We start from the raw sequence: 15,643 nt of genomic DNA, 5'->3' as shown, positions 1-15,643 counted from the left end.
AAGCTCTATATCTTGCAAATTGTGCCATTTATAGTCTAGTAGTGGAAACAACACATAAAATAAAATAGGATGACTGCTATGAAAAACCAAAAGTTATGCACATACATGGGAAAGGAAAAAAGAATTGCCCTAAACTCTTGATGAAGTCTGAGATACCTGTGCAAAGCAGGTAACATTATGATAGAATCTTAACAAATAAGTTCTTTCCTTAAGATACTAAAAAAGTGATACCATGTGTAACCACAGAGGTTCTGGAGGAACTAAAACATAGGTCCTGGTGAAAGACAAGACCAGAGATGAAGACCTTAATGGTATAAATCATGCTAAAGTATGTGAAATTCATCCTGAGCAAAACGGGCTGTTGATTCATTTTAAGTTAGCAAGTGTGACAATTAGATTTGTGTTTAAAAACTATGACTCATGATAACTAAATACAATATGTGATATTTAATTGGCTTCTTCATTTTAAACAAAAGAGAAAGTAAACAGCCACCAATGACATTATTACTACATCTGAGGACGTTTGAATTTGAACAGTGTGTTAAGTGATAGATACGTATCTGCCACAGAGTCACATCTAACTCATGGTGTCCTAGGTACAGCAGAAAAAAAATGCTGCTCAGTTCTCCATCATCTCACACTCAACAGCATGCTCAGTTGAGTGTGCATCTGTTACACCCATCCATCTCACTGAGGGCCTCCCACATCCTCACTAGCCCACTACTTCACCAAGCATGTTGTCTTCCTCCAGCGATTAATCCCTACTAATGACATGTCAAAAGCAATCAATTTGGACACTTATGTGACCCAAAAGTTGGTTAACTTTTGGAAGTAGGTCTCCAGGCATTTCTTCCTAGTCTGTCTTAGTACATGGATGCTCTAATAAACCTCTCCATCATTGATGATCCCATTGCTATTTACAATGCCTATGGTATGACTCCCAACATCACAGCAACCATACAAGCCACCACATAGAATAAATGGACAGTGGATGATAGCATTTGATGATGATGTTGTTGTTAGGTACCATTGAGCCAGTTCCAATACACAGATACCCTGTATACAACAGAAGGAAACATTGACCTATTCTGCACCATTCTCACAATCTTTGCAGTATTTGAACTCATCACTGCATCCCCTGTGTCCATCTATCTCATTGAGGATCTTCTTCTTTTACGTTGATCGTTTACTCAACCAAGCATGGTGTCCTTCTCCAGGGACTGGTTCCTTCTGATAACATACTTAATATACATAAGCCAATGTTTTGCCAGTGCTTTTAAGGAGCATTCTGCTATACTTTTTCCAATGCAGATTTGTTGTTTTTCTGGCTGTCCATGGTAGATTCAGTTTTCTACTTTTGTATTTCTTATTCATTGTCCAGCTTCCACATACATATGAAACAATTGAAAATACCATTAGTTTGGTCAGGGGCATGTTGGTCCTCAAAATGACGTGACTGCTTTCTAATACTTTGTCTTTTATAGCAGATTTGCTGAGTGGGATATGGCATTTGGTTTCTTAACTTCTGCTTCCAAGAGCACTGATCATACATTCAAATAAAATGAAATATTTGACATCAATATTTTCTCTATTTATCATGATGTTGTTTATTGGTCCAATTGTGAGGATTATTGTTTTCTTTATGTTGAGGTAGCAAGCAAGGCTGTATTATTTGCATATCACATGCTGTCAATGAGCCTTCCTCATTTGTTCAATCCTGATTTGTTCTTTTTTATAAATTTTCATATATCCCAGCTTCCCAGATTTGCTCAGTTTACAGGTTTTATAATTATAGTGAAACAATACAACCTAATGCACACCTTGCCTGATTTTGAGCCATGCAGTATCTTATTCTGTTTAAACACATGCCTCTTAAACAAATGTCTGTGCACACGTTTCATATGAGAATAATTAAGTGTTCTGGAATTCTCATTCTTCACAATGTTATCCTTAATTAGTTATGATCCACACAGTTGAGTGCCTTTGCATAGTTAATGAAATACAAATAAACATCTTTCTGATATTCTCTTTCTTCAGCCAAGTTCTATCTGACATCAACAATAATAGCCCATTCACCTATCCTCTTCTGATCTGTTTTGAATTTCTGGCAGTGCCCTGTCAATATATTGCTGCAACTGTTTTTTAATTATCTTCAGCAAAATTTTACTTGAGTGTTAAGTCATTGATACTTGATAATGTCTGCATTCTGTTGGATCACTTTTCTTTGGAATGGGTCAAATGTGCATATCTTCCAATCATTGACCAGACTCCTTTCCAAATTTCTGTGCTCCCAATTTTGGAATTATATGTTGAATCACCTCAATTATTATTCTTGAATTCCTGAAGCCTTGTTTTAAGCCACAACACCATTTGTGATCTGAAATGGTTATATATCGACCATTCTTACAGTACAATTAACTGTGTATTCCTTCCTTCTTCTATTGATATTTTACCCCTAGAATCCTTCAATATTGAAAATTGAGGTTTGAATGTTTCTCAGCTCTTTCAACTTAAAGAAATATCATCCATGTCATCAAGGTCAAGTTTGGTTTGAGAAGACAGCTCTTTCCTTATCCTTATTTTGAATGCCTGCCAACCTGAGGGGCTCATCTTCCAGCACTATGTCAGACATTGTTCCTCTGCAGTTAATAAGATCTTCAGTGGCTAACCATTCAGAAGTGGTCTACCGCTCCTTTTTCCTAGTGTGTTTTAGTTTGAAAGGTCCACTGAAGCCTGTTTACCATGGGTGACTCTGCTGGTATTTACAATAGCAGTTACATAACTTCCAACATCACAGCAACACAAAAGTCACCACAGTACAACAAAATGACACATTATGGAAAAATTATTTTGTTGTCGTTAGGTGCCACAGTTAGTTTTGGCTCATAGTGACCCAGTGCACAACAGAAAGAAACATTGTCTGTTCCTTCACCAACTTCTTGAAATAGTTGATCATTTCCTTTTGGTATAGTGACTGTGTATTCCTTTCATCTTCTTGGGATACTTACTGCATCATTCAATATTTTTCCTATAGAATCCTTCAGTACTACAAGTTGAGGATTGAATGCTTTTCTTCAGTTCTTTCAGCTTGAGAAATGCTGAGTGTCTCCTTCCCTTTCAGTTTTCTAATATTCTCTATGCTCAAGAGCAAATTTCAGAGTCTCTTGTCTGCATCCGTTTTACTTTCCTTTCTTTCCTGTCTTTTAAATGATCCTTTGCTTTCATCATGTGTGGTGTTCTTGATATCATCCCACAAAGTCTAGGTGGCTACAAAAGACAAATGTCAATTAGAATTTTATGAAAGTTATGTTTTTATATTTTATAAAAGTTAGATGCATGCTTTGGTTGTTTAAATTATTATATATTCCTGAGTGTTTTTGTGTACATCTCCCCACCTCCACCCCTCAAAAAAACACAAAAAAACCTAGAGGGAATAGAAGCAAATACTGTTGAACGATGCATGGAGGAGACCGTAATCATTGCAATGAAATGATGAGTGAAAAACTGTTGTTCTACCATGTTAACTATTACTCAATTCACAATAAAAATGTTTAAAAAAATCAGAGGCATATTTGATATGCTGAACAATTTTGTAATTTCAAATTTAAAAATGAAATTATAAAATACTTTCACAAACAGTGATTTATAAGCAGTAAATCATACTGAATTTTTCTACTCAAATTGAGTTGCCATCTATACTTTGCCAAATCTGCAGTTTTTAACTTTAAAGCATTGACACTTCTTTCTACATGGAATGTTAAGCAGTGAAGAATAACAATGTGAAAAAATATTTCAAAACAAGCTTGCAATATCTTGCAGAAATATGTTGATCCTCCCCCCTACCTTCTAGTATTAGTAAAGCAAAACCATTCCAAAGAATCCAGCATTGGACAGAAGGGTTCCAGTAAGTTAACCCAAAAATCGTATTAGTTTTTCTGTGCAACATCAGTCCTTTTGAACTTTACTAATGATTGACCAGTGCTTGACTCAGTGGGTGAGCAATTTCTCTGTGGATAACATGTAAATACTATGCAAAGATGTAATTTCTCCAAACAATGCCTGTCTCTGTCAGCTAATTACTAGAAGAGTTTTATCCATATAGAACTAGGTTAAATTTCTTGCAAAAATTAAAGAGGAATTTAAGAATCTGTACTATAGGTATCTTTCTATTCCTACACATTGTTTTTCTTTGGTTTTACTTACTGGCTTGTGTGCTAAATCTCTTCACAGGGATGCCTCATTTTAAGTGATGAGCTAAATCACGCATCTCTTGTTCTTGGGGCTCGACTCTCAGGTGCAACCATAAGGGTCTTCAAACACAACAGTGAGTACCAATGTGTTTATTCAACATGTGTTGGCTTACTTCTAGAAAAAAAAAGTAAGGATTATTGATGGGGTTTTGCCCTTGCTCTTCAAACTGGGAACTTAACCTAAAACACACTATGTGTCAAATTGCCAATAAATTTTGTCTGATTTATTGAACTCTCTTTTCCAACAAAGTTATGTTTATATTCACTACTGTCTTGTTAACCTCTAATGACCTAGAACAAATGGTTGAAGTGCATCAAACATCCAGATTGCTAAGTGTAACCCAAACACATTAGTGTCATTGTTATTAGTAGGTTTGCAATGCAGTTTCTGAAGTCATGGTTGATCTCTTAGGAACTGCCATTTAACTATCAAAAGTATTACGTATCTGCACTTTCTATAACTCTGCCTTCAGAAAGTTTGAAGGCTTGTTTAAGCTTTGTATTATAGTCGGTAAAAACTGATCTGTTCTTTAGCATTATGCCTCCTTTGATTCTTCCTGCCCACAGATCGCTCACTCAACCCCTCACACAAATGTTTATTCAACTTTGTTGCAATACTTTTTCAGGCTTAGAGCAATGTGGTTGGGTGACGAGGAGGAGGCAAAAGGCTATTTCTTCTTTTGCAGCTTGACACTGTAGCATGGATTAGGAAGTACTTTTGAAGGAGGTGACAATGGACAGCTGAGTTCTCTTGTGTGGCTCTGCCACTGCCTTGCTCTGTCACTTGTGTAAATAGGGGCTTCAAAAAGTCTGTGGTAAATTGTTGTCTTTTAATTCCATTTTTCCACAAACTTTTTGAAACCCCTACATATTTCTTGCGCTCAGTTTCATCAGCTGTAAAATGGGAGTGATGACCTATATGATGTATAAGGATCGTCCTAATTCAGACTTTGTCTTAATCTAAATCCTTATTGTCATCACAATTTTCTCTTCTACTCACAGACACACACCACACACACACACACACACAATTTTTGTTACTTTCTTCCTTTTCACCCTCTTTCTCTCCAACTTTCCTTCCACAACACACTTTCCCCAGTTCCTTTTGCTTGGCACTCCTCTCTATCCTCTAAGGTGGTAACAGAGGTTGAAGTAAAGAGAAAAAGCATGAGTAATAACTGAAGGAGTATTGTTCCAGTTCTGTTCTGCCTACTTCACAGAAATCTCAAATTCAAGTTTAGTGGTTCCATGTGAGGAGGAATGAAAATGCATGGGAGTAGTCTAAAGTGGAAGGAGCTCTGGTAGCATAGTTGTGATGAATTGGGCTGCTACTTTCCCAGTCAGCTGTTTGAAACTACCAGCTGTTCCGTGGGAGAAAAATCTCTGCCCCTGGCAAAGATTTACAGCCTCTGAAATCCTGTGCTGGGTCACTATGAGTCAGACCCGACTCCATGGCACATAACCACAAACACCATCACCAGCCTAAAGTCGACTCTCTTTTGTCCAATCTGCTTCTGTTAAGGTTATAGCAAAAAATATAATTAAATAAACAAAACCCTCTATGGGGCAATGCTACTCTGTAACACATGGGATTGTCATGAGTCAGAATGAACAAGAGGGCAATTAACAAAAACAGAATTGTTTTAATGAAAAATTCCTTGCTCTCTCTGAAAAAAGTGAGGTCACCCTATGCCTTTATTGAAACACTTTCAGAGCCTGGGAGAACCAGACAAGGGGATCCATCAGACTTGGAGTTCAGTTAAGACATCTAGCTCAATGTCAATTTAAAATGTTTAGTGCTATTTTGTATGTTTGCATCAAACATTCAATCCTGAATTTAGTCAAGTTAACTTTCTTGAATTCCACCTAATTTATTGTTGCTTGTCACATCTAGACTCAAACTATTTTAGCATTGTTGGGAAATTATGTTTGGAGCAACCATCTTATAGCTGTCTTAGAAGTAAATACATTAAGAGACTATGGGACACAAGTGTGTTGTGACCTTTTTATTCTTTACCATTAAAAGGAATTTGTGATCAGATGTTCTGTCCACTTTGAACAATGAAGTTCAGACAATAAAGATAATAATTGACAATTATTCTGCTCTGGTTCCATCCATGTATATAGATAAACATGATGCTCCCACATTCAGAGACAGACATATACAGAGTTTGTTGTCTGTATGGAGCAAATTATCTGTATCATTATAAATGTCACTCTCTATTTCTTTATTCCATTCTACTAAAACCAGTGGTCATTTACCTAGTTATACAATAGAGGCATCTGTGGAACATCTATGAAAGATCAAGGATTAGGTCTACTCCAGTTTAACTGAATCCGAGTACATGAGAGTGCAGATTTTTCAGAGGTCCCCATATGATACTGATGCATAATGGGGAATAGAATAGGTAGAATCTTGCTTTTCAGCTTCCCTTTGTCTAGGCTCTCCTTTCATCTTGTCAATCTATCTCGGCATATATCTCCAGACACACAGTACCATATTAACAACCCTCATTCTTCCCTGCACCATAACTAGTTCTCTTTTTCTTAAGTTGGCAAAGGGAGTAAAACAAAAATACAGAAAAAATATTCTAAGCCATAAACTATGGAGCATTTGTCAATGACCTATTCTGTGTCAGGCAATGAGATGAACCTTGGAAGAGCTATTAAAATAATTGTAGCTTGGAATTTATAATCTAATGAGAGACAGAGATGTATACAAGTAACTGTATCCTGTGTTAGGGGCCTAATTTATTTCAGGCAGTGGTTAAGAGCACCATCTTTGACCATAGTAACTTTGCACATCCACTAAAATAAATGAAATAAAAATGACGACAACATCCAATTTAGGCAAAATAAGGAGCAACAACACTTATCTATCTCTAATGGAGTGTAAAATTGTGTATTTTTATAAAGCTTTATAAAAAGCTTATAAAGATAAATATTTATCTACCTTGTTGTTGTTGTTAAGTGCTATCAATTCAGTTCTGATGAGTAATAACCCTGTATAGTGTTTCTAAGGAATGGCTGGGGAGCTTGAACACCAGATCTTGCAGTTCAAACCAATGCAATCCAGAGCATTAACCCACAGTGCCACACTAGGACTCCTTACTTCTATATCTAGGTATTTGCCCAAGAGGAAAGAAAGCTTATGTCCATAAAAAGACTTAAACAAGATACTTGTTTTTATGAATGAGTCAGTTCCAAGTCATAGCAACAATGTATAGGGTTTCCAAGGAGCAGCTGGTGAGTTTGAACCGCTGACCTTGTAGTTCAAAGTGACCTTGAGGTCACGGCACCACATAGCAGCTATATTCACATTAGCCAAAAATTAAAAACAGCCCAAGTGGCTATTAACAAGAGGGTGGGGGAAAAATGTGGCATATTGATGAAATGTAATACTATTCCATAATAACAAAGGAAAAAACTGTTGATACACACAACATGGATATAGCTCAAAAATTATCTGGAGTGGAAAAAACTATACACCAACAATATATGTTGAATGAATCCACTTGTAACAAATTCAAACAGACAAAGCTAATTTACAGAGATAGAAATCATAACAATGCTTTTGGGGGAAGGAATTGATTAGATTTTCTGGGATGATAGAAATGCCTGATAGCTTAATCATTATGATATTCATATTTTTATTAAACTCATTGAAATACATTCTTAAAATCTATGTATTTCCTTGTAAGTAAATTTTACTTTAAAATATTGTTGCCATACAAGAACCAAACCTGGTGTCATCAAGTCTATGCAGTCATGAGCATATTTCCAGTACAAACAAAATTAAGACCATTAATATATTATTAAAACAGAAAAATACATGCTTTATTTAACCCAAGCATTTGTATTTTCTTTTCATAGCTTACTAGCATATTTGTTTTGCTGTTGTTATGTGCTGTTGAGTCGGTTCCGACCCATAGTGACCTTGTATAGGGTTTCCATGGAGCTGCTGGTGAGCTTGAACCACCGACTTTGAGGTTTAAACCAACACTGCAGTCCAGTGCATGAACCCACAGTGCCACACCAAGATTCCTATTAACACATTTGTTGTTGTGAAGTGCTGTCAAGTCATGGTCCTAGGTAAATTACACTACCTTCCAGGATCTCAATTTACTTATTCTGTAAATGAGGATAATTGCTATACATGATGCATAATATGTAGGAGAGGACCTACAAAGTACTTAGCATGGTGTCTCATAATAGACACTACTGAGTGACTTATAGCTACTGTATAATTACTATTATTATTATTATCCATTATTGTCATCATAAGGAGCCCTGGTGGCACTGTAAAATAAGCACTGGACTACTAAACACTGGTCAGCAGTTCAAACCCACCAGCTGCTCTACAAGTGAAAAATGAGGTTTTCTGCTCCTATAAAGATTTACAGCTCAGGAAATCCTATACAGGGTTACTATGATTCAGATCCTACTCAATGACACCTAACAACAACAACAACAACATCTTCATAATCAGTGTCAATAAGACAATAGAAAGCGTAATAATAAACCCAAAGAATGCAAAAGTTATTTTACTTTGGAATTGTGTGAATGGATGGTATTTACAATGGACTTTACAGGATTGAGAGAATTCTAATCAGGAATGAAAGAATATTTCAAGCAGAAGTAATAATCTGGGATATGCAGAGAGCAGCAAGAAGTCCCATGTTGTCTGAGTGTGGTGTTTAATTACTGGAGAATAGTTTAGAAACTAAGGCTGTGGCTGGATAATGGAAAGCCATTAAGACCTATGTATAAACTAATAAGTGCATATAAACTAAGCTGTGAAAACTAAGACAGATGTACATCAAGAAGCGCTAAACAGTACCTGGGTAGTTCTATTTGACATCATGATGTTTCCTGGATGACTTGACTTTGACAATGCACTTAATAGCCTTTCCTTATGTCCAGTGGAGATGGAAACAGAAATACAAGCTTGGAGTTACGTTAAAAGTTTGAACAGTATTGTTTCCTTTTTTATCTAGTGCTGCTATAACAGAAATAGCACCCTTGGAGAGTTTTAACAAGCAGGAATTTATTCTTACACAATTTAGGAGGCTAGAACTTCTAATTTAGTATGCCAATTCTAGAGGAAGGCTCTCTCTTGTGTTGGGTCTGGAACAAGGTCCTTGTCTCCTTAAGCAACCGTAGACCCAGCATTACTTGGAGATTTACATGCGCCTTGACATCAGTCTTCACCTGGATCTAGGAGATTCCCAGTGCAGAGACCTAGATCCAAAGGATGAATTTGCTCCCAGCTCTTATTTCTTGGTGTTAATAGGTCCCTCTCTGATTGCTTCTGTCTTTATATATCTCTTGTAATATAAAAGATGTTACAGGCCACACCCTAGGGAAGTCTCTATGGAATTAAGGGTGTTGCACCCACCCTTAATCCTCTTACAACTGATTGGCTTATCACATAAATTTAAATCATGAGAGATCATTGCATAGCTGCCAAATTATATCATTACATAAGTGCCAAACCACTGAGAACCATGGTTTGATACAAGTTGATACATATTTGGGGGGAGACACAGTTCAATTCATGATCATTACCAAATGGAAAAAAACAAAAAAATTTCTTATAGACTGTGAAGATCAACAGTCCCTAAAGCAGTGTTTTCTTACTGCTTCTATATTCTATACTTAATATTGTTTAGAATTCAACTCAAATTCTATCATCCACTAACCTTTCCTTGGGGGTACTTATCTGTCATTAGTGTCATTGTTATTAGTAGGCTTGCAATGTAGTCTCGGAAGTCATGGTTGATCGCACAGGAACTGCCATTTAATTATTAAAAGTATTATATGTCTCCACTTTCTAAAACTCTGCCTTCAGAAAGTTTGAAGATTCGTTTCAACTTTGTATTATAGATGACGCAGAAGAGGTAGATAGATGAGACCTATTTACTTACATATAGACAAATATATACATACATATATACACATATGTCCAACTGGGAGACTAAGTACATGCTTTATTAAGTATTAACCAAGCATCCCTTGCTCTCCAGAATAAAGCTTTTTAGAGTAGCTATCCTCCAAGAGGTGGCCATTGGTCCCGGTAACCTGGTATTTATGCCCTTGTGTAGTCCTATGTCACATTAAATCAGGGTTGGTCTGTATAGTCAAGAGAATATATAGCAGACTTGATGATACATCATTTGCAAGGCTAGGTTTAGGGTTCCATGTGGCAAGAAACCGAGGCCTTCTGCCAAGTGCCACATGAGTCAGTGATCTTGGATGAATCTCGGTCAGGTCACCAGGATTGTGGCTCTGGCTCACTTCCTGCATGAAAAACCTTACAAATTTCCTGAACCAAAATTACCCAGTTAAGGTACCCAAGTTCCTGACACACAGAAACTGTCAGACTATGGTTGTTTTTTTTTGTTTTAAGATGCTAAATTTTGGGCTCATTGGTTATATAGAGAAAAAAAAAAATGAATACTCATTTCTTTGGCTACCATTGCTGGGACACAATTGAGATTCTTACTTCTTCCTCCCTTGAATCTAAAATGAATGGTTCTGTAAAACAGACCATGAATCCTTTTACTCAGCAACTATACCCATCCAGCCATTAGCAAAGAAGCCAAAATAGGAAAAGTTGGAGGGTGAGAGGGACTGCCAGGATAAGACCCTCTTGATGTACATGGAGAAAGGAAACTTGAGAGCCTACAGTACAGAGACCCAGAAGTGAAGTAGCTTTTGGTTAGTTCTTCTTCATACTTAGTTTCCTGGCTGACTAATACAATATGGTTCAGGCAGTGCTAGCCTCTGACCCATCACATCAATCACACCTCAATTTTTGAATAGAGGATAGGGTAGTCTTGGTGTGGTGCTATAGGATAAGCACTGGACTACTAACTGCATGGTCAGCAGTGGAAACCCACCAGCCACTCCTTGGTAACCCTATACAGGGTCACTCGCTGGGATTCAAAACTGGCTTGACAGCACTTAACATCAACAACAGAGAAGGGGGAAAGCACACTCTGAAGTAGTTCTTTCCCTTTGGGCTCAAATATGACAAAAAGGGCCAATCATTGTCCACCTCTCAGTCCTACAGTTATCAACATATTACCCTTATCCATAGACAAATGGAGCAGATACCAACAGCATGAACACATCAGTGCAGAATGTCTCCATCCTTTTGCTCAATCACAAATCACAAATATAATGAGTACAACTGGGAAATATTGAAGCAGAGAACAACAAAATAATTTTAATTTAAATATTCAGGCAAATTAATGGCATCCAGTTTTGAGTCGTTTCATGTGTACAAACTGCTCAGAGATTGCTCCAAGGAGGCAGAGCAGTTTAACCTGCTTCTCCTGGTCTACCCCATGCCTCACCAGACAACTTTTGGTATCTTCTCCTTCATTGTCTAATCTCAAGATAACAATTCCAGTGAGATTACACCCAAAAGAAAAAATATGAAGGAGAAAACAGGCAATACTTTTGAAAGCTAATCAAAACGAACATCACACATGTGAGGCATCTGGATATTGTGTGCCTCCAGATATTATATTCCAAGAAGGACTCAGATGAATGACCTTAATCTTTATACGAAGGACAATTGAACAATCTCAAATTAGGAATGTTATAAAGAGAAGAAAAAGGGGATCATGTTCCTTAACATGTCATTATCAGAAAAGACAAAGAAAGGCTAAGAAAATGATCCAGACTACAGGAAGCTAACAAGTCTTAATAACTACATTTAATACCTGGTTCTAGGCTGGAGTCTGAAAAGGAAGGAAAAAAAGTTTTAAAGTACAGTATTGGATCAATTCACAAAATTAGAATATGGACAGCAGATTTAAATAATATTAAATAGGAGTATTGTATTAATAAATGGTCAGCAGAAAAGAAGACCCTCAATGAGGTGGAATGACACAGTAGCTGAAACAATGGATTCCAACATAAAAGCAATTGTGAGGAAGGCACAGGACTGCGCAGTGTTTCATTCTGTTGTACACAGGTTTGGTATGAATTGGAACCCACTTCATAGAACCTAAATACAAATAACATCGTATCAATTGGCAAACAAACTGAAGTTGTCAAGGATTTCATTCTTCTTGGATAAACAGTCAACGCCCATGGAAGCACTTATCATGCAATCAAATGAAACAATACATTTGGCAAATCTGCTGCAAAAGACCACTTTAAAGTGTTCAAAAACAAAAAATATCACTTTAATGTTTAAGGTGGGTTTCAAAATACAATCATGGTATATATAATTACCTCATAAGCATCAGTAAGCTGGACAATGTGAAAGGAAGACTGATGAATTGATGCATTTGAATTGTGGTATTGGCAGTGAATATTAAATACGCTGTGGACTTCCAGAAGAATGAAGAAATATGTTGGAGGAAATATAGCCAAAATATTCCTTAGAACTGAGTATGGCAAGACTTCATCTCTGATACACAAAACTCTCATTCCCACATACAAACTTTTTAATTATGACTCTTGTACTGCATAAATATTCTTTCCATGATGCTACATTTGCATCACACACACAAACAAAAATCTCCCAGGACAAGGTTATTTATAAGGTCCTGGAATGACTGTGGTGGCTTATGTGTTGCTGTAATCCTGGTATTTTAGTTATCAGCAGGGTCACCCATGGTGGATAGATTCCAATGGAGCATCAATACTAAGCCAGACTAAGAAGAAGGACTTCTGAAGAGCAGTTCTGAAGGGTTAACCACTGAAAATCTTATGAATAGCAGCATACAGTGTCTCATATAGTGCCAAAAAATGAGCCCCTCAGGTTGGAAGGCCTCCTCGAAGTAGAGTTGACCTTAATGGCATGGATGGAGTACAGCTTTCAGGACCTTCGTTTGTTCATAGGGACAACTCAAAATGAGAAGAAACAGGTACAAACATTCATTAATAATCGAAACATGGACTATATGAAGTATGAAACTAGGAAAATTGGAAGTTATCAAATTGAAATGAGAGATCCTATGCATTAGTGAGCTGAAATAGACAAGCAATGACCATTCTGAACAGGATAATCATAGGACTTACTATGCCAAGAATGACAAATTGAAGAGGAATGTTGTTGCATTCATCATCCAAAAGAACATCTAGGATAATATCCACACACCTACATGGAAGTTAATGCCATTATTATCAAATTTCTACACCAATCACTAAGTCACCACTAAGAATTCTACCAACTTTTGCAGTCTGAAATGGATCAAACATGCAATCAAGATTTATTGATAATTACTGGTGATTGGAATGCAAAAGTTGGAAACACAGAAGAAGGACTGGTAGGTGGAAGATATAGTCTTGGTGATAGAAAAGATGCTGTAGATCACATGATAGAATTTTGCAAGACCAATGACTTATTCATTGCAAATACTTATATCAACAACATAAATAGCAACTAAACACATGGGCTTCATCAGATGGTATACACAGGAATAAAATCAACTATATCAGTGGGAAGACACAATGGAGAAACTCACTATCATCAGTCAAAACAAGGTCAGGGCCAACTGTGGAACAGGCCAACAATTGCTCATATTCAAGTTCAAGTTGAAGCTGAAGAAAATTAAAACAAGTTCACATAGCCAAATTATGACTCTGAGTACTTCCCATGTGAATTTAAAAAACCACCTCAAGAACAAATTGTATGCATTAGACACTAATGACAGAAGACTAGAGGAGGTATGGGATGACATCAAGAACATCAATGAAGCACAAAGAGCAAAGCCTTCAGTATGGATTGCACCTCAAGGTAAAGAAAAAAGTTCATGAAGAAGACAGAAAAGAAAGAAAATACCACAGTGGATGTCCAAAGAGACTCTGAAACTTGCTCTTGAACATAGAGAAACTAAAATAACTAGAAGAAATAATGAAGTAAACAGATAAAAAGAAAATTTCAAAAGGTAGCTCAAGAAGACAAAGTATTATAATGAAATGTATAAAGACCTAGAATTAGGAAAACAAATGAGAAAAACACACTCAGCATTCTCAAGCTGAAAGAACTGAAGAAAAAATTCTGGCTTCAGGTTGCAATATTGAAGGATGCTTCAGACAAAATATTGAATGATGGAGAAAGCACCAAAAGAAAATAGAAGGAATGAACACAGAGTCAAAAATAATTCATCAATGTTCAATCATTTCAAGAGTTACCATATAACCAAGAATTGATGGTACTGATTGAAGAAGTTCAAGCTGCACTGAAGGCACTGGTGAAAAACAAGGTTCCAGGAATTGATGGAGTACAAATTGGAATCGCTGAATAAACTAATGCAGCACTGGAGGCACTCACTCATCTATGCCATGAATTTGGAAGACAACTACCTGACCAATTAACTGGAAGAGATTCGTATTTGTGCCCATTCCAAAGAAAGGTGACCCAATTGAATGCTGAAATCATTGAACAATATCATTACTATTACAAGCAAGTAAAATTTTGCTGAGGAGAATTCAAACTGGCTTCAATAGCACACCAACAGGGAACTGTAAGAAACTCATGCAGATTCAGAAGAGGATATGGAACTAGGGATATCATTGCTGATGTCAGATGGATCTTGACTGAAAGCAGAGAATACCAGAAAGTTGTTTACTTGTGCTTTATTGACTATGCAAACACTTTCCATTGTGTGGATCGTGACAAGCTATGGATAACATTGTGAAGAATGGATATTCGAGAACACTTGATTGTGCTCAGGAACCTGTATAAAGACCAAGAGGCAGTTGTTAGAACAGAACACGGGGATAACAAATGGTTTAAAATCAGGAAACGTGTGTCCCAGGGCTGTTCACATTCTTTGACCATGTATGCTGAGCAAATAATGCAAGAAGCTAGATAATATTAAGAAGAATACGGAATCCTGATTGAAGGTTCCATTAAAAAGCTGCAAAATGCACATGACACAACTTGGTTTGCTTAAAATGAAGAGGACATAAAATACTAATTAATGAAGAACAAAGAGCACAGCCTGTATGGAGTACACCTCAAGGTAAAGAAAACAAAAGTACTCATCACTGAATCAATAAATAACATCATAATAAATGGAGAAATCAATGAAGTTGTCAAAGACTTCATTTTAGTTGGGTCCACAATTGACTTTCATAGAAGCAGTAGTCAAGAAATCAAATGACGTATTATATTCGGCATCTGCTCAAAATATCTCTTTAAATGTTCAAGAACACAGAACTCAGTTTGAGGACTAACATGCACCTAACCCAAGCCATGGTATTTTCCATTGCCTCATATGTATTTGAAAGTTCCACAGTGAATAAGGAAGAACAGAGAAAAAGTTAAGCATTTGTTTTATGGCTGTAATTCTTCCAACACAGATTGGTTTGTTCTTTTGGCAGCCAATGATACTTACAAAATTCTTCTGCAACACCATAAAATA

At 36.7% G+C, this 15,643-nt stretch overlaps 1 protein-coding gene across 1 annotated transcript in view; it reads left to right on the top strand.

Moving 5' to 3' along the window:
• Positions 1 to 15,643, top strand: part of SPTLC3 (serine palmitoyltransferase, long chain base subunit 3) — a 235,475-nt gene that overhangs the window by 116,554 nt on the left and 103,278 nt on the right. Inside the window, exon 6 of the mRNA XM_006865623.1 lies at positions 4,231 to 4,324. Coding sequence (XP_006865685.1) covers positions 4,231 to 4,324 — 94 coding nt within the window. The remainder of the gene's footprint in view (positions 1 to 4,230; positions 4,325 to 15,643) is intronic.

The sequence above is a fragment of the Chrysochloris asiatica genome, unplaced genomic scaffold (genome assembly GCF_000296735.1).
Source record: "Chrysochloris asiatica unplaced genomic scaffold, ChrAsi1.0 scaffold00080, whole genome shotgun sequence".
NCBI classification, from domain to species: Eukaryota; Metazoa; Chordata; class Mammalia; order Afrosoricida; family Chrysochloridae; genus Chrysochloris; species Chrysochloris asiatica.
Note: the sequence above shows the minus strand (reverse complement) of the source record. Positions and strands in the feature narration are given on the sequence as shown.